The 24,628-nt window shown below is 38.4% G+C and overlaps 1 protein-coding gene across 1 annotated transcript in view; it reads right to left on the reverse strand.

Annotated features, from left to right (window-relative positions):
• Positions 1-24,376, reverse strand: part of LOC119505310 (zinc finger protein 345-like) — a 40,663-nt gene extending 16,287 nt beyond the window's left edge. The window contains exons 1-2 of the mRNA XM_037797998.1: positions 24,316-24,376; positions 21,579-21,689 (exon numbers count right to left, since the gene is read on the reverse strand). Of these exons, the coding sequence (XP_037653926.1) occupies positions 21,579-21,593 (15 nt within the window). The 5' untranslated portion in view covers positions 21,594-21,689; positions 24,316-24,376. The remainder of the gene's footprint in view (positions 1-21,578; positions 21,690-24,315) is intronic.
• Positions 24,377-24,628: the final 252 nt, after the last annotated feature.

The following is a 24,628-nucleotide window of genomic DNA, read 5'->3' on the forward strand; positions in this document are numbered from 1 at the left end:
AAATCGAAACGGACCTCAGGGATATGATAGATAATATAAAACGTCCGAATATAAGACTCATTGGTGTTCCAGAAGGGGAAGAAAAGGGTAAAGGTCTAGGAAGAGTATTCAAAGAAACTGTTGGGGAAAACTTCCCAAATCTTCTAAACAACATAAATACACAAATCATAAATGCCCAGAGAACTCAAAATAGAATAAATCCAAATAAACCCACTCCGAGACATATTCTGATCACACTGTCAAACACGGAAGAGAAGGAGCAAGTTCTGAAAGCAGCAAGAGAAAAGCAATTCACCACATACAAAGGAAACAGCATAAGACTAAGTAGTGACTACTCAGCAGCCACCATGGAGGTGAGAAGGCAGTGGCACGATATATTTAAAATTCTGAGTGAGAAAAATTTCCAACCGAGAATACTTTATCCAGCAAAGCTCTCCTTCAAATTTGAGGGAGAGCTTAAATTTTTCACAGACAAACAAATGCTGAGAGAATTTGCTAACAAGAGACCTGCCCTACTGGAGATATTAAAGGGAGCCATACAGACAGAGAAACAAAGAAAGGACAGAGAGACTTGGAGAAAGGTTCAGTACTAAAGAGATTTGCTATGGGAACAATAAAGAATATTAATAGAGAGAGGGGAAAAATATATATGACAAACATAAACCAAAGGATAAGACGGCTGATTCAAGAAATGCCTTCACTGTTATAACGTTGAACGTAAATGGATTAAACTCCCCAATTAAAAGATATAGATTCGCAGAATGGATCAAAAAAAAATGAACCATCAATATGTTGCATACAAGAGACTCATCTTAGACACAGGGACACAAAGAAATTGAAAGTGAAAGGATGGAAAAAAATATTTCACGCAAGATACAGCCAAAAGAAAGCAGGTGTAGCAATATTAATCTCAGATAAAATAGACTTTAAATGCAGGGATGTTTTGAGAGACAAAGAAGGCCACTACATACTAATAAAAGGGGGAATTCAACAAGAAGAAATAACAATCATAAATGTCTATGCACCCAATCAAGGTGCCACAAAATACATGAGAGAAACACTGGCAAAACTAAAGGAAGCAATTGATGTTTCCACAATAATTGTGGGAGACTTCAGCACATCACTCTCTCCTATAGATAGATCAACCGGACAGAAGACCAATAAGGAAATTGAAAACCTAAACAATCTGATAAATGAATTAGATTTAACAGACATATACAGAACATTACATCCCAAATCACCAGGATACACATACTTTTCTAGTGCTCATGGAACTTTCTCCAGAGTAGACCATATGCTGGGACATAAAACAAGCCTCAATAAATTTAAAAAGATTGAAATTATTCAAAGCACATTCTATGACCACAATGGAATACAATTAGAAGTCAATAACCATCAGAGACTTAGAAAATTCACAAATACCTGGAGGTTAAACAACACACTCCTAAACAATCAGTGGGTTAAAGAAGAAATAGCAAGAGAAATTGCTAAATATATAAAGACGAATGAAAATGAGAACACAACATACCAAAACCTATGGCATGCAGCAAAAGCAGTGCTAAGGGGGAAATTTATAGCACTAAACGCATATATTAAAAAGGAAGAAAGAGCCAAAATCAAAGAACTAATGGATCAACTGAAGAAGCTAGAAAATGAACAGCAAAACAATCCTAAACCAAGTAGAAGAAAAGAAATAACAAGGATTAAAGCAGAAATAAATGACATAGAGAACAAAAAAACAATAGAGAGGATAAATATCACCAAAAGTTGGTTCTTTGAGAAGATCAACAAGATTGACAAGCCCCTAGCTAGACTGACAAAATCAAAAAGAGAGAAGACCCATATAAACAAAATAATCAATGAAAAAGGTGACATAACTGCAGATCCTGAAGAAATTAAAAAATTTATAAGAGGATACTATGAACAACTGCATGGCAACAAACTGGAGAATGTAGAGGAAATGGACAATTTCTTGGAAACATATGAACAACCTAGACTGACCAGAGAAGAAATAGAAGACCTCAACCAACCCATCACAAGCAAAGAGATCCAATCAGTCATCAAAAAGCTTCCCACAAATAAATGCCCAGGGCCAGATGGCTTCATGGGGAATTCTACCAAACTTTCCAGAAAGAACTGATACCAATCTTACTTAAACTCTTTCAAAACACTGAAGAAAATGGAACACTACCTAACTCATTTTATGAAGCTAACATTAATCTAATACCAAAACCAGGCAAAGATGCTACAAGAAAGGAAAACTACCGGCCAATCTCCCTAATGAATATAGATGCAAAAATCCTCAACAAAATACTTGCAAATTGAATCCAAAGACACATTAAAAAAATCATACACCATGACCAAGTGGGGTTCATTCCAGGCACGCAAGGATAGTTCAACATAAGAAAATCAATCAATGTATTACAACACATTAACAATTCGAAAGGGAAAAATCAAATGATCATCTCAGTAGATGCTGAAAAAGCATTTGACAAAATCCAACATCCCTTTTTGATAAAAACACTTCAAAAGGTAGGAATTGAAGGAAACTTCCTCAATATGATAAGGAGTGTATATGTAAAACCCACAGCCAGCATAGTACTTAATAATGAGAGACTGAAAGCCTTCCCTCTAAGATCAGGAACAAGACAAGGATGTTCGCTATCACCACTGTTATTCAACACTGTGCTGGAAGTGCTAGCCAAAGCAATCTGGCAAGACAAAGACATCCAAACTGGAAAGGAAGAAGTAAAACTGTCATTGTTTGCAGATGATATGATCTCATATCTGGAAAACCCTGAGAAACTGATGATACAGCTACCGGAGTTAATGAACAAATTTAACAAAGTAGCAGGACACAAGATTAATGCACATAAGTCAGTAATGTTTCTATATGCTAGAAATGAACAAACTGAAGAGACACTCAAGAAAAAGATACCATTTTCAATAGCAACTAAAAAAATCAAGTACCTAGGAATAAACTTAACCAAAGACGTAAAAGACCTATACAAAGAAAACTACATAACTCTTCTAAAAGAAATAGAAGTGGACCTTAAAAGATGGAAAAATACTCCATGTTCATGGATAGGAAGGTTAAATGTCATTAAGATGTCAATTCTACCCAAACTCATCTACAGATTCAATGCAATCCCAATCAAAATTCCAACAACCTACTTTGCAGACTTGGAAAAGTCACTGAACTGGGTCATAATGGTCTTTTCAACAAATGGGTCTGGGAGAGTTGGATATTCATATCCAAAAGAATGAAAGAGGTCCCCTACCTCACACCCTACACAAAAATTAACTAAAAATGGATGAAAGATCTCAATATAAAAGAAAATACCATTAAACTCCTAGAAGATAATGTAGGAAAACATCTTCAAGACCTTGTATTAGGCGGCCACTTCCTAGACTTTACACCCAAAGCACAAGAAACAAAAGAAAAAATACATAAATGGGAACTCCTCAAGGTTAGAAGTTTCTGTACCTAAAAGGAATGTCTCAAAAAGGTAAAGAGGCAGCCAACTCAATGGGAAAAAATTTTTGGAAACCATGTACCTGACAAAAGAAATTCTACAACTCAATGACAATAGTACAGACAGCCCAATTATAAAATGGGCAAAAGATATGAAAAGACAGTTCTCTGAAGAGGAAATACAAATGGCCAAGAAACACATGAAAACATGTTCAGCTTCACTAGCTATTAGAGATGCAGATTAAGACCACAATGAGATACTATCTCACACCGATTAGAATGGCTGCCATTAAACAAACAGGAAAATACAAATGCTGGAGGGGATGTGGAGAAATTGGAACTCTTATTCATTGTTGGTGGGACTGTATAATGGTTCAGCCACTCTGGAAGTCAGTCTGGCAGTTCCTTAGAAAACTAGATATAGAGTTACCACTCGATCCAGCAATTGCACTTCTCGGTATATACCCGGAAGTTCGGAAAGCAGTGACACGAACAGATATCTGCACGCCAATGTTCATAGCAGCATTATTCACAATTGCCAAGAGATGGAAACAACCCACATGTCCTTCAACAGATGAGTGGATAAATAAAATGTGGTATATACACACGATGGAATACTACACGGCAGTAAGAAGGAACAATCTCGTGAAACATATGAAAACATGGATGAACCCTGAAGACAGTGCTGAGCGAAATAAGCCAGGCACAAAAAGAGAAATATTATATGCTACCACTAATGTGAACTTTGAAAAATGTAAAACAAATGGTTTATAATGTAGAATGTAGGGGAACTAGCAATAGAGAGCAATTAAGGAAGGGGGAACAATAATCCAAGAAGAATAGATAAGCTATTTAATGTTCTGGGGATGCCCAGGAATGACTATGGTCTGTTAATTTCTGATGGATATAGTAGGAACAAGTTCACAGAAATGTTGCTATATTAGGTAACTTTCTTGGGGTAAAGTAGGAACATGTTGGAAGTAAAGCAGTTATCTTAGGTTAGTTGTCTTTTTCTTACTCCCTTGTTATGGTCTCTTTGAAATGTTCTTTTATTGTATGTGTTTTTTTTTTTCATACAGTTGATTTAAAAAAAAAAAAAGTTAAAAAAAAAAAAGCAAGGAAAAAAAATATGTAGAGCCCCCTTGAGGAGCCTGTGGAGAATGCAGGAGTATTGGCCTACCCCACCTCAATGGTTGTTAACATGACCACAGACATAGGGGACTGGTGGTTTGATGGGTTGAGCCCTCTACCATAGGATTTACCCTTGGGAAGACGGTTGCTGCAAAGGAGAGGCTAGGCCTCCCTATAATTGTGCCTAGGAGCCTCCTCCCGAATGCCTCTTTGTTGCTCAGATGTGGCCCTCTCTCTCTAGCTAAGCCAACTTGAAAGGTGAAATCACTGCCTTCCCCCCTATGTGGGAACAGACACCCAGCGGAGTGAATCTCCCTGGCAACGTGGAATATGACACCCGGGGAGGAATGTAGACCTGGCATCGTGGGACGGAGAACATCTTCTTGACCAAAAGGGGGATGTGAAAGGAAATGAAATAAGCTTCAGTGGCAGAGAGATTCCAAAAGGAGCCGAGAGGTCACTCTGGTGGGCACTCTGATGCACACTTTAGACAACCTTTTTTAGGTTCTAAAGAATTGGGGTAGCTGGTGGTGGATACCTGAAACTATTAAACTACAACCCAGAACCCATGAATCTCGAAGACAGTGGTATAAAAATGTAGCTTATGAGGGGTGACAGTGGGATTGGGAATGCCATAAGGACCAAACTCCACTTTGTCTAGTTTATGGATGGATGTGTAGAAAAGTAGGGGAAGGAAACAAACAGACAAAGGTACCCAGTGTTCTTTTTTACTTCAATTGCTCTTTTTCACTCTAATTATTATTCTTGTTATTTTTGTGTGAGTGCTAATGAAGGTGTCAGGGATTGATTTAGGTGATGAATGTACAACTATGTAATGGTACTGTAAACAATCGAAAGTACAATTTGTTTTGTATGACTGCGTGGTATGTGAATATATCTCAATAAAATGATGATTAAAAAAAAAAACAAAAAAAACATACAGTTGATTTAAAAAAAAAAAAAAGTTAAAAAAAAAAAAGCAAGGAAAAAAATATGTAGAGCCCCCTTGAGGAGCCTGTGGAGAATGCAGGAGTATTGGCCTACCCCACCTCAATGGTTGTTAACATGACCACAGACAGAGGGGACTGGTGGTTTGATGGGTTGAGCCCTCTACCATAGGATTTACCCTTGGGAAGACGGTTGCTGCAAAGGAGAGGCTAGGCCTCCCTATAATTGTGCCTAGGAGCCTCCTCCCGAATGCCTCTTTGTTGCTCAGATGTGGCCCTCTCTCTCTAGCTAAGCCAACTTGAAAGGTGAAATCACTGCCTTCCCCCCTATGTGGGATCAGACACCCAGCGGAGTGAATCTCCCTGGCAACGTGGAATATGACTCCCGGGGAGGAATGTAGACCTGGCATCGTGGGACGGAGAACATCTTCTTGACCAAAAGGGGGATGTGAAAGGAAATGAAATAAGCTTCAGTGGCAGAGAGATTCCAAAAGGAGCCGAGAGGTCACTCTGGTGGGCACTCTTACGCACAATTTAGACAACCCTTTTTAGGTTCTAAAGAATTGGGGTAGCTGGTGATGGATACCTGAAACTATCAAACTACAACCCAGAACCCATGAATCTCGAAGACAATTGTATAAAAATGTAGCTTTTGAGGGGTGACAATGGGACTGGGAAAGCCATAAGGACCACACTCCACTTTGTCTAATTTATGGATGGATGAGTAGAAAAATAGGGGAAAGAAACAAACAAACAGACACAAGTACCCAGTGTTCTTTTTCACTTCAATTGCTCTTTTTCACTTTAATTATTATTCTTGTTATTTTTGGGTGTGTGCTAATGAAGGTGTCAGGGATTGATTTAGGTGATGAATGTACAACTACGTAATGGTACTGTGAACAATCGAATGTACGATTTGTTTTGTAGGACTGCGTGGTATGTGAATATATCTCAATAAAATGAAGATAAAAAATAAAATAAAAAATAAAATAAAATACATAGGAAATAAATACAAAAAAAAAAAGAAAATACTACATACTATACTGTTTTCAAGAAAACTGTTTTTATGCATAATATACCTCACTAAAATACTAATAAAATAGTAAACTGAAAATTGCAGTATTTCTGGAAACCATGCCTTATGAGCTACCATTGTTAAGCATACAATCTTATTCTACTTGGGTATGTTCTCCCTAAATTTATGCAAACTAGCATTACATCTATTAAATCTTTAAGATAACAAAAATATGATTGTGTTTAACAAAATTAAGTTATTATTTTGACAAACTTTATTTTAAGAATAATTATATTTTAAAACGGCTAAAGACACTTCCAAAAATCTTTTTAGTAACTTAAAGTATGCAGATATGTAAAGCATGCAAGATGCGCTTTATTAAAAAGATGCAGTTTTATACTAAAGTAGAATAAGTATAGTTTATTTCAAACTGATATAAAGGATTTGTTCTTTCACCTTGGAAAAAGTGAGGTACTGAAAATAGTTTTATTTAATATATTATGAGTTGCATAAGAAGTGTTTGGGAAATATTTTGAAATTAAAAGGGATTTTCTAATCTTCTATTCCTTAAATTTGAATAAGTGAAATGTTACTCATATATTTAGAAATTGTATGAGATTCTTAAAGACTTAACATTGTCACTCTCCTTGTTTTGTCCCGATAGTGATCTGTGTAATATGCAACAAAAGTATAGTGATATTAACCATAGTTTTAGTTATTTTTAAAAATGTTGTTTGTCACAGAAATAACCAAATTTGCTTGCCATTTATATTGTTTTACTCTGATGCTTCCCTAAAAACACATGCAGTCAGCTGTAAGTTGGTGCTTCATCTTCAACAATTAAAGACCTTAAAAGGGAAGGCAAACCTATAAATTATGTTCTATCTTTTAATTAACATAACCCTAGTAAAAGTATAAGGATAAAACAGAACAAAACTTCAGCCATAATCTGCAATTAGTAACCTCAAAATAAGTTAACTGTCAATTTTTTTTATTTCTACAAATAGCTTCATTAAAAATATTCATAAGGGAATTAGGGAACTAGACTCTAAGCTTGTTTAGCATTTGATCCTAAGCTTTAATTATTTTTTTCTAAATTCTGAGATGCTTTGCCCTGTGTGTGTAACCTAGTATCTTCCCGGAATTTTAGATGTCTGTGTGACACCTGAGACCCAAAGTTAAGGTTCTTCAGCTCTAAAGGTGTTAAAGGAACAGCTTTTATTCTTAAAAGATGACTCCATACAACCACTGTTAGAAAAGCTAAAGAAAGAATCGAACTTCAATTTGAAGATGTGAATGGGGCTAATCTAATTAAAGACTAAGGTGAAACAGAATACCAAGTAAAAGGTAATATTATCTGTATTTTAAAACTTCAATTTCTATGAAAGACCAAAAAGAGAAATTTACTTTACCAAAGATTTTTTTTTAATTTTCTGTAGCAAACAATCTAATTTAACCTCTCTTGTCAGTTCATTTAAACAATCTAACAGCTTTATGTAACACAGAACCTAAGATAGAGAATAGTATCTTAGTATTCTATACAGGTTAATATAATACCTGATACATTTCATAATGTTTTAGACATAAAATAAAAAGTATTTGCAAGGTCCCCTGAGGGACTGGAGAAAGAAAACATGAAACTATTAAACCTCCCAATCTCAGGGAATTTTTGCTATTCTCTCGAGCAATAAAGAGCTCCTAATTTACTAAAACTGCAACCAAGTAATATTGCCAAGCAAAAATCTAAAATCCACTCTTTTTTATTTTTTAGAAAACATATATCATCCCCATTTAAACTTATAACAGGGACATATATGAAAATAAACCCTAGAATATCTGAGCTCCGCTTCATGATAAAGAAATATGCTAATAAGCCAAGCCCTCAATCTTCAGGCTTGCATTTATACAACTTATTTCCGTGATGACATAATGCCTAAGAGTCACCCCCTGAAAACCTCTTTTTTTGCTCCAATGTGGCCCCTCTCTAACTCAAACTCTGAAAATAAAATCAGTGCCTCTCCCACTAGGTAGGATATGACTCTCTGAGGTGACCTCCCTGGAATTGTAGAATTAGTTTCTTGATGAAAAAGGAGAAAAGAAATAAAATAAAATAAAGTTTCAGTGGCTAAGAGATTTCAAATAGAGTCAGAAGGTCATTCCGGAAGTTCCCCTTATATAGAGCTCAGCCAGATATTGCCCACACTATTCCTGAAAACTGCAAGGAACACCCTGGATTCTGTAAAAAAATCTTTAAAAAGTTATTTCCCCAATATGACATACTTATAAATCATCTAATCATAATCTTTCTACTCTTTTTATTTAAACCTATAATTTTCAATTTGCTTATAAAGTTTTTTTTGCAGAACTTAAAGTCTCGTAATTGTTCCTATGCCAGTTAAGCTGTGAAACTCTCCAGGAACAACCACCAGTTTCATTCCTTTACCCCATAAGGCCCAAGCCCCTTTTCAACATAAAGAAGTCAGAGTGGTCATTGCCCAGATGTCCCTCAAGATTGAGGAATGAACAATACAAAACGGGAGGAAACATAACCCAAGAAATTCAGAATTAACACATAATTAGGATGACCAAATCATTATATAGATGCCTTTGTCTTTCTAGTATATTGTAGAAGAGCCAAAAAGAAATACCTGAAATTACTGAAGCCCACTGAATTGCAACCCAGCTACCTGATCTTTAATAATGATTGTATAACATATCCTGTATCTTGTGATTGCAAAAACCTCATGACTGGCCCTGCTTGTAGCCCCTTATCCTATTTTACAACTTTAGAGTCTTATGATCACAAAGAAAGCCCATTAATGTTTATTATTGAGGGAACTTGAGTCAGCCCAGAACTAACCTCTGACTACAGTGTTTATACTTGCTGTTGTAATGGTTATTTTAGCTTAGTTCTAGCTTAGTTCCACCCCTTTACATGGTACTATAGTTGCTTATACTTGTTATTTTAATGGTTACTTTAGCCTAGCTCCACTCCTTTACATTTTACTTGTTACTGTAATGATAACAACTCCACCTCCCCTTGTTTGTATCCGTAACAACCCTAAACTCCTTAGACTTGGGGAGACAGATTTTAGGCCAACAGACCATCTGCTCTGCTTGCATAGTAAAAAAACTTCCTCCCTTTGAAACCCCAGTGTCACAGATTGGCTGCTATGCACATCGGTCAGAGAAACAAGTGTTTGATCGATATATCCTTTGAGTTGAGTTGATGGTGATACTTCTGTTTCACCAGCTCACTGATTCCCTGTTTCTTTTATGATCCTCAGTATGTCTTGACAATAGCTAGAGACAGAATCTCAGGTACCCAACAAGTGACCTTGAGTATATTGGCTCTTAAATCCATTTGTTTAAAAAGTATCAAGGATTCATAAGTGCCCAAAATTGGAAGCAACCAAGGTGTCCTTCGATAGGTGAGTTGATAAGCAAACTGTGGAACAACCATATAATAGAGCAATGCATATGATTTGATGATAAAAATAAATGAGCTCTATCCCTCTAGCTAAGCCAACTTGGCAGGTGAAATCATTGCCCTCCCCCCTGTGTGGGATCTGACTTCCAGGGGTGTAAATCTCCCTGGCAACACAGGATATGCTCCCAAGGATGAACCTGGACCCAACATTGTGGGATTGAGAACATCTTCTTGACCAGAAGGGGGAAGCAGAATGAAACAAAATAAAGTTTCAGTGGCTGAGAGATTTCAAATGGAGTCGAGAGGTCACTCTGGTGGGCACTCTTACGCATAATATAGATAATTCTTTTTAGGATCTAATGAATTGGAATGGCTAGCAGTAAATACCTGAAACTATCAAACTACAACCCACAACCCTTGAATCTTGAAGACGATTATATGATAATGTAGCTTATGAGGGGTAACAATGTGACTGGGGAAGCCATATGGACCACACTCCCCTTTGTCCAGTGTATGGATGCATGAGAAGAAAAATGGGGGCAAAAAAAAAAAAAAAAAAAAAGACACCCAGTGTTCTTTTTAACTTTAATTGTTCTTTTTCACTTTAATTTTTATTCTTATTAGTTTTGTGTGTGTGGTAATGAAAATGTTCAAAAACTAATTTTGGTGATAACGCACAACTATGTAATGGTACTGTGAACTGAATGTACACTTTGTATGACTGCATGGTATGTGACTATATCTCAATAAAATTGAATTTAAGGAAAAAAAAAAAAAAAGAAATCAGCCTTCACATTTATGGCCAAATGGCTTTTGACAAGGAAGCAAAGACCACTCAACTGGGAAAGAAGAGTCTCTTTAACAAATGGTGCTGGGAAAACTGGATCTCCATTTATGAAAGAATGAATGTGGACCACTACCTCACACGTTATACAAAAATCAACTCAAAAAGGGTCAAAGACATAACTATAAGAGCCTTAACTATCAAACTCCTAGAAGAAAATGTAAGGGAATATTTTTAGGGCCTTGTGTTAAGCCATGGTTTCCTAGACTTTACATCCAAAGCATAAACAATAATAGAAAAAAAAATAGATAAATGGGACCTCATGAAGATAAAAAAAAATTTGTGCCCCAAAGGAATTTATCATGAATGCAAAACCTACACAATGGGAGAAAGTAATTGGAAACCACATATCAAATAAGGGTTTAAAATCCAGAATACATTAAGAGATACCACAACTCAACAACAGAAAGACAAACAACCCAATTAAAAAATGGGCAAAGAACATGGATAGACACTGTAATGAAGAGGAAACACAAATGGCTCAAAAACATATGAAAAGATGCTCAAATTCACTGGCTGTTAAGGAAATGCAAATCAAAACTAGAGTGAGATCACCTACTAGAATAGCCATTATCCAAAAAACCAGAAAATTACAAGTGCTGGAGGGGATGTGGAGGAAAAGAAACACTTATTCACTTTTGGTGGGAATGCAGAATGGTGCAGCTACTCTGGAAGGCAGTGTGGCGGTTCCTCAAGAAGCTAAGTATAGAACTGCCATATGATTCAGCAATTCCATTAAAGGTATATACTCAGAGGAACTGAAAGCTAAAACACAAACAGACATTTGTAAGCCAATGTTTACAGCGGCATTATTCATGATTGCCAAGAGATGGAAACAGCTCAAATGTCCATCAACAGACGAGTGGATAAACAAACTATGGTATATACATATGATGGACTATTATGCAGCTGTAAGACAGAACAAAGTCACAGAACATAAAACAACATGGGTGAATCTTGAGGAAGTTATGTTGCGTGAAGGTAGCCAGAAATAAAAGAACAAATACTGTATGGTCTCATTAATATGAATTAACATTAATGAGCAAACTTTGAGAGTTAAAGCTGAGAACACAAGTTATCAGGAGTTGGAAAGAGGGTAAAGATTGGGCATTTGATGCTGCAGGAGTATAGAATGTTCAACAGGATTGACTGTATAGACCCAGAAATGGATAGTACAATACTGTGTGATGGTAGCACAATATTGTATGTACACTGAACAAAGATGTCTGTGAGTTAAGTTGCAAGAGGAAGGCTACGGGTGTGTATGACATCAGAAAGAAAGACAGCTGATGACTGGGACTGTATAACTTAGCGAAACCTACAGTGGTCAGTGATGGTGACTAAATGTACAAATACAAAAATGTTTTTACACGTGGGAGAACAAATGAATGTTAACCCTGCAAGGTGTTGAAAAGGTGATGGTATTGGGGAAAAATATAATCAATGCAAACTAGAGTTTACAGTTAACAATAACATTGTAATATGCTTTCATTAAATGTAGCAAAGGCAATATACCAAAGCTAATTGTCTATAAGAGGGGGATATAAGGGAGAGGTATGGGATTCTTGGTGGTGGTGGTGTCGTCAGACCTTATTATTTTATTTTATTTTTTATTTTATATTTTTATTCTTATAAAATTTTTTTTGGAGTAATGAATATATTCAAGCGATGACTGTGGTGATGAATGCACAACTATATGATGATACTGTGAACAACTGATTGTACACCACAGATGATTGTGTGGTATGTGATCATATCTCTATAAGACTGCAGGAGGAAAAAAGAGGGATACAAGTGCTGCAGAAAACATGGAGAGAAGGATGTACCTATTCACTGATGATGGGGAATTAGAATGGTGAAGGCTATCCGGAGGACAGTGTGGTGGTTCCACAAGTAGCAAAGTATGTGGGTGCCATAAGGTCTTGCAAACTCATTGTTGGCTATATACTTGAAAGAACTGAGAGCAGGGACACAAATCAACATTTGCACACTGGTGTTTATGGTGGCAGTAATCACCATGGTGGCCTATGGTTACATAGACTGATGAACAGAATGGTGAACTGCGGTGTATGCATACAGTAGAATATTGAGCGGAAGCAAGAAGGAATGATGTTTGAGACATGCAACTAGGTGAATCGATCTTGAGGACAGCATTTTGAGTGAAATACACCAGAAATGAAGACAAACATTATAACACCTCACTAACATGGACTAACTATAATGTGTAAACTCTGAGAATTGAATCTTAGAGCACAAGTTATCAGAGAACTGTTTATTGTAAAGGTCCCTAGTTTGTAAGCTCTTACAGCAGTCACATCTATTCCTGAGTTGTAATGGCTATCTCTAAATTCTAAGATGCTGAGCTCTTTGTGTAAAACCTGGTTGGTCTCTAGAACTTCAGGTACTGTTTGATACCAGAGACTCAGAGCTAGAGTTCAGCACCCATGAATGTCAGTATTACCTCATAAAACAACTGTTAAAAAAAAGCTGAAAGAGTTCAGACTTCAATTAGAGGTATGAATGAAGTGGATCTGGTTAGGACTAAGGCAAATCTGGCCAAAGGGTAAGGTCAATATTGACTGTGTTTTAAAACTTCAATTCTGTGTGAGACCAAGGGTAGAGACGTTTGTGTGGTGCAGGATCTATATTTTCTGTAGCACACTAAATAATTTAACATGTACAGTCAGTTTATTCAAACACCATAAATACATGGAACTTTGAATAGGAAGCGAGATCTGGTAGGTTTGAACAGGTTATTGTGAAATCCCGATACATCCCAAAGTAATCTGGGCAGAAAATAAAAATTTGCAAGGCCCCCCTGAGGAACTCAGAAAAAAATGCGGAAATATTAAACTTTCACACCTGGGGAATGACTGATAAGTCTCACAAGCATTGAGGACTACCAATTTAGTAGACCAAGCCCTTGATCTTGGGGCTTGCCCTTAGGAAATCTGTTAGTGTAATGGAGAGGCTAAGACTACTAACAACTGTGCCTAAGAGTCTCCCCCAGAGAATCACTATTGTTGCTCAGATGTGGCCTCTCTCTTTCTAAGCCCACTTGGAAGGTAAACTCACTGCCCTCTCCCCTATGTGGGACATGACTCCCCAGAGTGTAAATCTCTCTGGCAACATGGGACATCCTGGGGATGAGCCTGCACCCAGCATCATGGGATTGACAAAGTCTTCTTGAACAAAAGAGGGAAGCGAAATGAAACAAAATAAAGTTTCAGTGGCTGAGAGATTTCAAATGGAGTCAAGAATTCATTCTGGAGGGTATTCTTATGCACTATATAGATATACCTCTTTAGCTTTTAGTGTATTGGAATAGTTAGAAGCAAATACCTGAAACTGTCAAACTGCAACCCAATAGCCTTGATTTTTGAAGACGACTGTATAACTACGTAGCTTACATGATGTGACTATGTGATTGTGTAAACCTTGTGGCTCACACTCCATTTACCCAGTGTGTGGACAAATGAGTACAAAAATGGGAACAAAAGTTAAACGAAAAATAGGTGGGATGGGGAGATGGAATGTTTTGGGCGTTCTTTTTTACTTTTATTTTTCTTCTTTTTTTGTTTTTGGAGTAATGAAAATGTTCAAAAATTGATTGTGGGAGAACCTAAGATGGCGGCAAGGTGAGACAGGGCAAAAAAACACCTCTGTGAAAAATACTAGATAAAAACCAGAAAGTGATGCAGAACACCATTTACAGAGTAGCACCAGCCAGACAAATCTACAGGGACTGTGCATTTGGTGAAACCAGGAGTCTGCATTCTGAAACAAGTGAGTGAGTCGGCTGAAAGTTCCTCGGCCACACTATGGTGTGGGGAAACGGGGGGTTGGCGTTTGGAGATGGACTAGTTCTCTAAAAAAAAAAAAGCCCGGTAGCAGCTGCAGATACAACAGAGAGAGCCCTGCAGTGAAGCATGGCGGGAGCAGGCTGGGCTAACGCCTCAGTGTCTGGCATGGAGGTACCCCTTCCCACACCCGCTGCTGACTGTCTCAGGCCCAGGGGAACAAAGGGGAGCCAAAGGGCGAAAGGACTTGTAGCCATCTCCCCGGCGAGTGGGGGATGCTCCTGCCCGGGGCCGGGCCTGCAGCCCAGAGTTGCGCAGGGAAGCCCAGTGTGACAGGGAGTCTTTCCCGCAGCCTGTGCACACGCTACAGTGTCAACCGTGGACAGTGGCCTTTAATACACCTACAGCTGATTGTCCCGGAGCTGGGAGGGTGGTGCTGTGTGGAAAGGGGGAAGTTAACGCGCCCCATTCAACCATCTTTGCAGCGGGTTGGGAACGCCCCTGCAAGGTCAGGCGTCCCAGGGCTTCCCTGGAGGCCGGCGCACACTTGTGACGTGGCGCGGCCCTCCCTCAGCAGAGGTCCTGGAAGAGCACAGCAAGGAAGGGGGAACCAGTCGGAAATCCCAGGGAACCTACGCCAATACCAAGGACCTGTGGGTCAGTGGCAGAGAACAGCCTTAAATCTCTGGGAACACCTGGGAGGTTTGATTATTAAAGCTGCCCTTCCTCCTTAACCGCTCAGACACACGCCCCTCATTCAGGGCGGACAGCATCAACAACACACCCAAATTAAGTGCACCAATTGGACCCCACAAGAGTCAGATCCCCACACACCACAAAGGCAAAGTTGGGGAGAACTGACTTGAGAGGAATAGGTGACTCACAGAAACCATCTGCTGGTTAGATAGAGAAAGTGTACGCCACCAAGCTGCGGTTCTGACATACTAGAGATCAAGTAAAGCAAATGCCAAGAGGCCAAAAATAACAGAAAATCTTAAAGCATATGATAAAACCAGACGATATGGAGAACCCAAACGCAAACACCCAAATCAAAAGATCAGAAGACACACAGTACTTGGTGCAATTAATCAAAGAACTAAAGACAGGCAATGAGAGCACGGCACAGGATATAAAGGACATGAAGAAGAGCATGGCACAGGATATAAAAGACATAAAGAAGACCCTAGAAGAGCATAAAGAAGAACTTGCAAGAGTAAATAAAAAAATAGAAGATCTTCTGGAAATTAAAGAAACTGTAGGCCAAATTAAAAAGACTCTGGATACTCATAATACAAGATTAGAGGAAGTTGAGCAATGACTCAGCATCCTCGAGGACCACAGAACAGAAAATGAAAGAACAAAAGAAAGAATGGGGAAAAAATTGAAAAAATCAAAATGGATCTCAGGGATATGATAGACAAAATAAAATGTCCAAATTTAAGGCTCATTGGTGTCCCAGAAGGTGAAGAGAAGGGTAAAGGTCTAGAAAGAGTATTCAAAGAAATTGTTGGGGAAAACTTCCCAAACCTTCTACACAATATAAATACACAAAGCATAAATGCACAGCAAACTCCAAATAGAATAAATCCAAATAAACTCACTCCAAGACATATTCTTATGAGACTCTACACAATATAAATACACAAAGCATAAATGCACAGCAAACTCCAAATAGAATAAATCCAAATAAACTCACTCCAAGACATATTCTTATGAGACTGTCAAATACTGAAGAGAAGGAGCAAGTTCTGAAAGCAGCAAGAGAAAAGCAATTCACCACATACAAAGGAAACAACATAAGACTAAGTAGTGACTACTCAGTGGCCACCATGGAGGCGAGAAGGCAGTGGCATGACATATTTAAAATTCTGAGAGAGAAAAATTTCCAACCAAGAATACCTTATCTAGCAAAACTCTCCTTCAAATTTGAGGGAGAGCTTAAATTTTTCACAGACAAACAAATGCTGAGAGATTTTGCTAACAAAAGACCTGCCCTACTTCAGATACTAAAGGAGCCCTACCGACAGAAACAAAGAAAGGAGAGAGAGATATAAAAAATTTTAACAGACATATACAGAATATTACATCTCAGGTCACCGGGACACACATTCTTCTCTAGTGATCACGGATCTTTCTCCAGAATGGACTGTATGCTGGGACATAAAACAAGCCTCAATAAATTAAAAAAAAAAAAATTGAGTTTGTTCAAAGCATATTCTCTGATCACAATGGAATACAAATAGAAGTCAATAACCATCAGAGACTTGGAGAATTCACAAACAGAGGGAGAGATAAAAACATTCCTGGATAATCCAAAGCTGAGGGACTTCATCACCAGTAATCAGTCCTATAAGAAATGCTAAAGGGAGCTGAGCAGGCTGAAAGGAAGGGACACTAAACAACTGACTGAAACTACATGAAGAAATAAAGATTTCCAGTAAAGATTACATAGTAAATATAAATACCAATACTACTGTATTTTTGATTTATAACTCCACTATTTATTTCCTGCAGGATCTAAAATACATAAACTGTAATGATAAATCAGTGGTTTTGGACTCAATGTAAAATATATAATTTTTGAAAAGAACTACATAAAGGTGGGGGAATGATGGAGTATAGGAAGATAGTTTATGTGTCCTATTAAAGTTAAGCTGGTATCAAAGAAAAACAAGATTGTTATAGATTTAAGATGTTAAATTTAAGCCCCACGGTAAACACAAAGAAAGTATCAGAGAATATGGCCATAGAGATGAAAAGTAGAGTAAGGATTCTGAGAAGTGGGGGAAGGGGCAATGGGGAGTTAAGAAATGAGTGTAGGGTTTCTGTTTGGGGTGAAGGGAAGCTTCTAGAAATGGATGGTGGGAAGGTGATAGCATTGCAACATTCTAAATGTGATTAACCCCACTAATGGAATGCTAGGGAGGGGGTGGAATGGGAAGATTTAGGCTATATATATGCTTCCACAATTGAAAAAAAAAAAGTCTAAATAGATAACAATTAAATGCCAAGGACGATCCTGGATGGGATGTGAGGATGGAGGAGAGGAGGCTCAAAGGGACACAGACGGGACACACACACACAAAAAAAGGAAATATAGGATGTAAGCTTTGTATCAATGTTGAATTTCTTGAACTTCTTAGCTGCACTTAATGAGATTGCACAAAAGAATGTTCTTGTCCATGGGAAAGGTACATGTGAATTATATTGTTTGTTCAAAGATATGTGCAGCTAGCTCTCATATGTTCAGAGGACACAGCAATAGAGAATGGATGATAGATAGGGAGGGAGGGAGGGAAAGAAAGAAATGGTGGTGTGACAGGATGTTAAAGGTGGTGGATCAGGGTATCGGGGGAGGGGGGTCGGGGTATGATGGAGTTCTATGTATGGGGTTTGTACTGTTTTTGCAACTCTTCTTGTAAGATTGAATTTATTGCAAAATAAAATTTATTAAATTAAAAAAAATTGATTGTGGTGATGAATGCACAACTATATGATGGTACTAATAACTGATTGTACACTGTGGATGATTGTATGGTATGTGAATATATCTCAATAAAACTGAATTTTAAAAAACAATACTTTTAATAAAAGTATCAAAAAATATCAAATACCTAGAAATAAACACAATTAAAGATACATAAGACCTGTATAACAAAAATTAAAAATTGCTAAAAGAACTTAAACACCCAAATAAATGGAGAAATATGTCATGTTAATGAACTGGAAGACTCAATATCATTAAGATATCAAGCCTCCCAAAATTTATTTATAGATCTAATGCAATCTTAATCAAGATCCCAACACCCTTTTGTAGAAATTGTAAAGCTAACTTTAAAAATTATATGGGAATGCAAAAGACCTTGAATACCTGAAATAATCTGAAAAAAGAACAAATTTGGAGGATTTATACTAATAAACTTCAATAGCTACTATAAATTTACAGTAATTAAGGCACTGAAGTATTGGCATAAGGCTATAACAATAGATCACTGGAATAGAACAGAGCATCACTAGATCAACTCATAATTATATGATCAACTGTCATTTGAGCAAAGATAATTAAATGGGGAAGAGTGAGGAAAGAAAAGTCATTTCAATAAATGATACTAGAACAACCAGATATCAGTATGGAAAAAAGATAAGCCTTAACTCCTGCTATGTAATACATACAAAAAGTAATTCAAGATATGAATTAACGTGTCTAAAACTATAAAGTTTCTGAGAAAATAAGGAATATCTTTACAATCTTTCAGTGGGCAAAGATTTCTTAAATATGATACAGAAAGCACTAACAATTAAGGAAATATAAATTCGATTCCATCAAAACTAAAACCTGTTCATCAAAAGACGCTGCTAAGAAAGTGAAAAGGAAAACCACAGACATAGAGAAAATGTTCATATATATATATACTTTTGACAAAGGACTCGTATCCACAACATACTAAAAAAAGCTACTACAAATCAATAATGAAAGACAATCAGATTTTAAAAATAAGCAAAGGACTTAATAGACACTTTAGAAAAATAAATACCATTAATTATCTGAAAGATGCAAATTATAACCGTGAGATACCATGATATACCTCTAGAATGGCTAAAATAAAAAGACTGACTTTAATAGACCATGAAGGACTTTCAGTGGATATGGAAATGTTCTATATACTGACCTTGTTGATGATTACATGATTGGTACATTTATCAAAACTGATTGAACTCTATACTTAAGATACATTCATTTTACTATCTGTAAATTATACTTCTGTGAAACACTTTTAAAATGTCATCGTGGAGAAATTAAACAGCTCCTGTTTAATTATTTTTTTAAAGCTACAAAAACATTTTTTGGAACATTTTGTATATTCAATAATGTTAGTCATGTAGGAGAATTGTCCTTATTCTAAAGAGATGCATGATGCAGTATTTATCAGTTCAATGTCATGATATCTGCAACTTCTTTCCAAATGGTTCAGCGAACTAATATGTTCTCCATTTTGCTTTCTAATTATATAAATCAAACTCTTAATCATTGAAACTAAGGTTGAAGGAGGTGGTATTTATTCGTCCATTCTGGTCCATTCCTTCAACTTTTCTGTGAGTTTTCAAATTACCCAAAATAAAGTTAGGAAAACAGAATGTGAACAGAAAGAAAACCTTCTTAGGAAACTAGGAACACAAAGGCACTTCCCTCAACCTATTATTGGCTAACCACCCAAAATCTACAGCACCTTGAGCATTAATAGTGAGTATGTGTTAAGAAGCATTCCTAACAAAATCAGACACTAGACAAGGAAGGCCATAACCATCAAGACTATTGACCACTGTACTGGAGTCCCTAGACTTCACAGTGAGACCACCAAAAAATAGATCAAAAAACTCGTCAGGAAAGCAGAAAAATACCCTCATGATTCACAGACATAAAGGTCCACATAAAGAGTATATGGACTACTAGACTTACTGAAACAGTTTAGCAAGGCCAAATTGATATATAAAAATCCAGAATTCCCCATACTAACAACAAATGAACTTAGGAAGAGACATTTGGATATGTAAGCATTTCCAATCAGTGCTTGAACCGGCTTCTGTCAAACACATCACAAACGAAAATGAGTTTCAGGTGGATTGAGAACCTAAATGTAGAAAAATAAAACTATAAAGTTGTTTGAATACAGGAAACTATTTTTATAGTAATCTGAGGTGCAAAAAGACTTCCTAGGAAAACCCAAAACTCAGAAACCATAATGAAAAAGATTAAAGACGACATAACTAAAAATAAAGCTCTCCAAAAAATAAAGTGACCACCTAAGAGAAAACATTTGGAACTTACTCAAAATAAGGAGAAATGATAACTACTCAAAACACGTAAAGTGCTCCTACTACTTAATAAAAATAAACAACACAAAATAATGGGCCAAGGAAACATAATGACAAGAAATAGAAATACAAATGGTAAATACATATATAAAAAAGATGCTCATAACTCAAGTCATTAAGAAATGCAAATTAAAATTAGACATTCAAAACCCATTAAATTGGCCAAATTTGAAATTGGTTTATCTTTTGGAATAATAAATGCTTACGATAAAACACACAAACACATAGGCACACCTACAAAATTTACAAAGTATCAAAAGGTTAAAGAAAAAGTAAGCTGTCTCTCCTGAGTCTAGGCCTTTATTCTCTGGTTCCTGTCATCAGAAGAAATTACTCAGTTTCTTATGCATCTTGACAGTGATAATCCAAGTACGTAAAAGCATATATGAACACATACACTCTTCAACACAACTGGTTTCTCATAACACTGTTGAAGGAAAATCAGATTGACAGCATATATTAGAATCTTGAAATCAGTTCAACCCAGGAATCCTACATTCAACACCAACTCTAAAATCCGCTTGCTCCCTACCCAACTATATTTGTCTGAGGAAGTTCTCTGCTTTGTTTCATTGTCAAAAATGTAAATCACCGAATGTGCATCTGGAATTTTGTGGGGGAAACTGCACCCAAAAAAGCTGATAATAGATGAAGCTGGATGATGAAGATACAGAGGTTTCTATTACTATTTTCGGTCCTTTTGTGTATGTTTGAAATTTTCTATAGCAAAAAGTTAAACAAAGACCAACCCAATCCTTATCATTTCCTGTCCTTTCTAAAATTAGTGTAAAGTTGCAATTGCAGCCTACTTTTTATTTCAAAAGACAAATTTTGCTTCATTATCTTCTACTAGTTTTTCAAAATCAGGTTTCATAAAACATTTCCCACATAATCTCCTGGGAGATTTTGGTCTTCTCTCTGAGTGGACTTTCTCTAAACACTGCTTTTCTGTACCACTTACTCACAAATCACAAAGCCTACTGCTCTTTCCTTTCCATCACAATGAATCACATGACCCCCCTCAAATCCTTAGTGAGGATTGTGAAACCAAGCCAAACTCACCAGGGCCTGAGTCATTGTCCCTTGAAGGAAAAATGGTGGACACTCTCTGGTTCCGCTGTCCTGGCCTCTTCCTGGGAAGAGTCCCTGGTCCTTTTCCAAGCCGACTGTCCCCTGTAGATTTGGGGGATGCTGCAGATGAGGGAAGCTGCCCGCACCAAGGCTGAGAGTCTCTGGGACTCTAATGGGGAAGAGACTGATGGGGCCGTGCCCAGGGGACTGTGACCTGACCCTGGTGCTCTATAAGGATAACCACGGGGCAGAGGCAGGCTTCAGGTCCTTATGCAGGAGAAGCACCATCAATCCAACTCTGGGTGTCAGGAGGTGGGATCTGAGAAACGCCAGGGGACATGGACCTGCAGACCAGGAGGAGAGAAGATGGCAGTACTCTGCAGAGCTTGCGAGGCCCTCAGCACACCACCTGGCAGAGGGTACACCCTCAACAGCCATTCACCATCAGGATCTCATGTGCTTTGTCTAATCCTGTAACAGCCTAACTGTGGGACTGTGCAGGTCACAGGTGACCTGCCTAACTTCCCAAGAAACCAGCACTCCTTGATACTCTGAGGCCCTATTAAACTGAATGCACCCTCTTCCAATGAAGACATAACCCCAGCTGTGCCCCAAATGGGCCTGCCCACCCTGCACCTATACCAGCTGTAAGTGTAGACATGTGACCCCAGCTCCCACAAGTGGGGCTAATAAACTAGGGGGGAAATGAAATGTGAGATTTTACCATTCACACATCTGTCCCTGGGCCCTGTAAAAGAAACAATAGCCTGATCCACAGCCACTGAATGTCCTAAATCCACTGACATTGGCTCTGTGTCAGAAAAAAACACAGATGGCGGATAAAAGTGCCCCGGGAACTGTGTGAACATTTTACTCCGACTCCAGCAGAGCTTGCCTACCATAGCTCTACCTGCATTCTTTTCCTATGATTTCCCTCATGTTATTCTTCAATAGTGATTATTTTACACATGGCCCATAATAAAGTCCCCAGTGACTCCCTTCCCACTCATTCCCAGATCCCTCTACTCTCCCACTTTATAACCCCCCAGTGGCTTCCAGTGGTAGTGGTCACCATCTATCCCATTATACCATTTTCCTAGCTGCACTTAACACTCCATGAAATCACCTTCCTCACCTGTTTGTATACATACTTACTGTTTATCACCTCCACCATAACATGAATATTCTTACCCTGATCATGGGTTCTTGGTACAGGTAGGGGCACAATAAATGTTTTGTGAATAAAGGAGTTTGAACAAGGGAACACAAAGAAGGCGGATATTTCTGGTTCTTGCCCTAAGTGAAGCTGATGTGTGGCCTCTAAGATGGACACAGCTCATAACTCATTCAGCTAGCCACATACAAAACAATGTGACTCATGCTACTTCAAATCTGTGCATAGAAATGAAACACTGTACAGGCTGCCAAGAGGAGTTGAAGACAGGATTCTGGGGGCTCAACCAGTGGTTCGGGAGCACATAAGCAGAAGAGGGACCCATAGGCTTGTGTCTATACTGTGGTCCAGGGCTGAAGATTAGTAAATTTCCCATTTAAAAGTCAAAGGATTGGTTAGTTTAAAGCAAACTTGTGTGGAAAGGAATTGGGCATCCACAGGCGGTGGGGATGGTTAGCTTATCATTTGAGACCAGGAGCAGGTTCTGGGTAAGGTACGAGGGTGGTGGTGTTGGGGTGGCTGCAGACGTAGGTTTGGACTCTGGGGGATTTTCTGCCAAAGGGCTAGAAAGCTGCTTATTAACTATGCCAAAGGTCAGTATCGAGGCAAGTGGCTCAGACCAAGTAAGACAGATGCCAAGGCCGTACACATACACAGAAATTTGATAGCTATGACAATGTCACTACAATTGCCATCCACAAGGAAGAAACTAAAATAAGAGTAAAAGTAAGGGCTCATGTTTGTTAAGCAATTACACTATGCCATGCACATGTATTAAATCATTTAATTCTCTCAATTGAGATGCAGAGCTAAAGTAACTTGCCCAAGGTCACAAAGGTAATAAATAGTGGAGCCAGGACTTCACAATTCGCAGGGCATCTTGAATGTGTTGATGGCTACAAAAAAACGCATAACTCTCTACACCAAAAAGTTTATTTTATTTAATACAAATTAAAAGTAGTTTTCTAAAAATTTATGGGGCAGCGATTATCAAAGAAATTGGGGATGATTTAAAGGGGGGAATAAAAGAGAGACAAATAAACCAAGCACCAAATAGTGAGTCTCCACTTATCAGGGCATCAAAAGGGTCCCTACCAACAGATCCCTGATACAGCCCCCAACCACTCACTCCACTGTCCCATCACTGCCCCCCAGACACTCATCACCAAACCATGGATCCTCCATCACCAATTAAAACAACCTCAGATCCCTCATTATTGAACCCAAAAAAGCCCATCGACTCATTACTCAGGTCCAAACCGACGGCGCATCGCTGGTCCGCCAACTCCTCATAGCAAGCACACAGACACGCATTACTGACCCCACATGGCTGGCCCCGTTAAGTCCCCGACACTCACGCCCCAGGGAAGTCAGACACCCGCCCAGGGACCAGCCAGTCTGTTTTGTCCACGCCGCGCGGCGTTCAGGGTTCAAGCCGGGGAGTCCCGGATAAACCAGGATGAAGTGGTCACCTTAGCACCGACTTCTGACGCTCAGCGCACAGAAACCCTCTCACCGACCCCACGAACCCAACCTTCACTGATTACCACTTACCTTTCCGGACAACAGACTTCTCGGCTCACGGTGATGTAGGTAACAACCACCACAGTATGGGAGGACTCCTTCCGTTTCCGGAACCTCTCTATGACGTCAGAAACTACGCCACCCCCCCCCCCCACCCCCCACCCCAACCCGGCCGGGACCGCGCACGCTCAGTGGGGTGTCGAGGCCACCGCCCGCTAATAGCAAACATGGCGTCCTTTGGCCACAAAGGCCGAGGGCAAGATGGCCGCGCCCACATTGTGGCTTCGCTATGGGGGAGGCCATATTGAGGACTTGTTTCTTCCGTACAGGACTGGGCTCTCCT

The sequence above is a fragment of the Choloepus didactylus genome, chromosome 10 (genome assembly GCF_015220235.1).
Source record: "Choloepus didactylus isolate mChoDid1 chromosome 10, mChoDid1.pri, whole genome shotgun sequence".
In the NCBI taxonomy this organism is placed as follows: domain Eukaryota; kingdom Metazoa; phylum Chordata; class Mammalia; order Pilosa; family Megalonychidae; genus Choloepus; species Choloepus didactylus.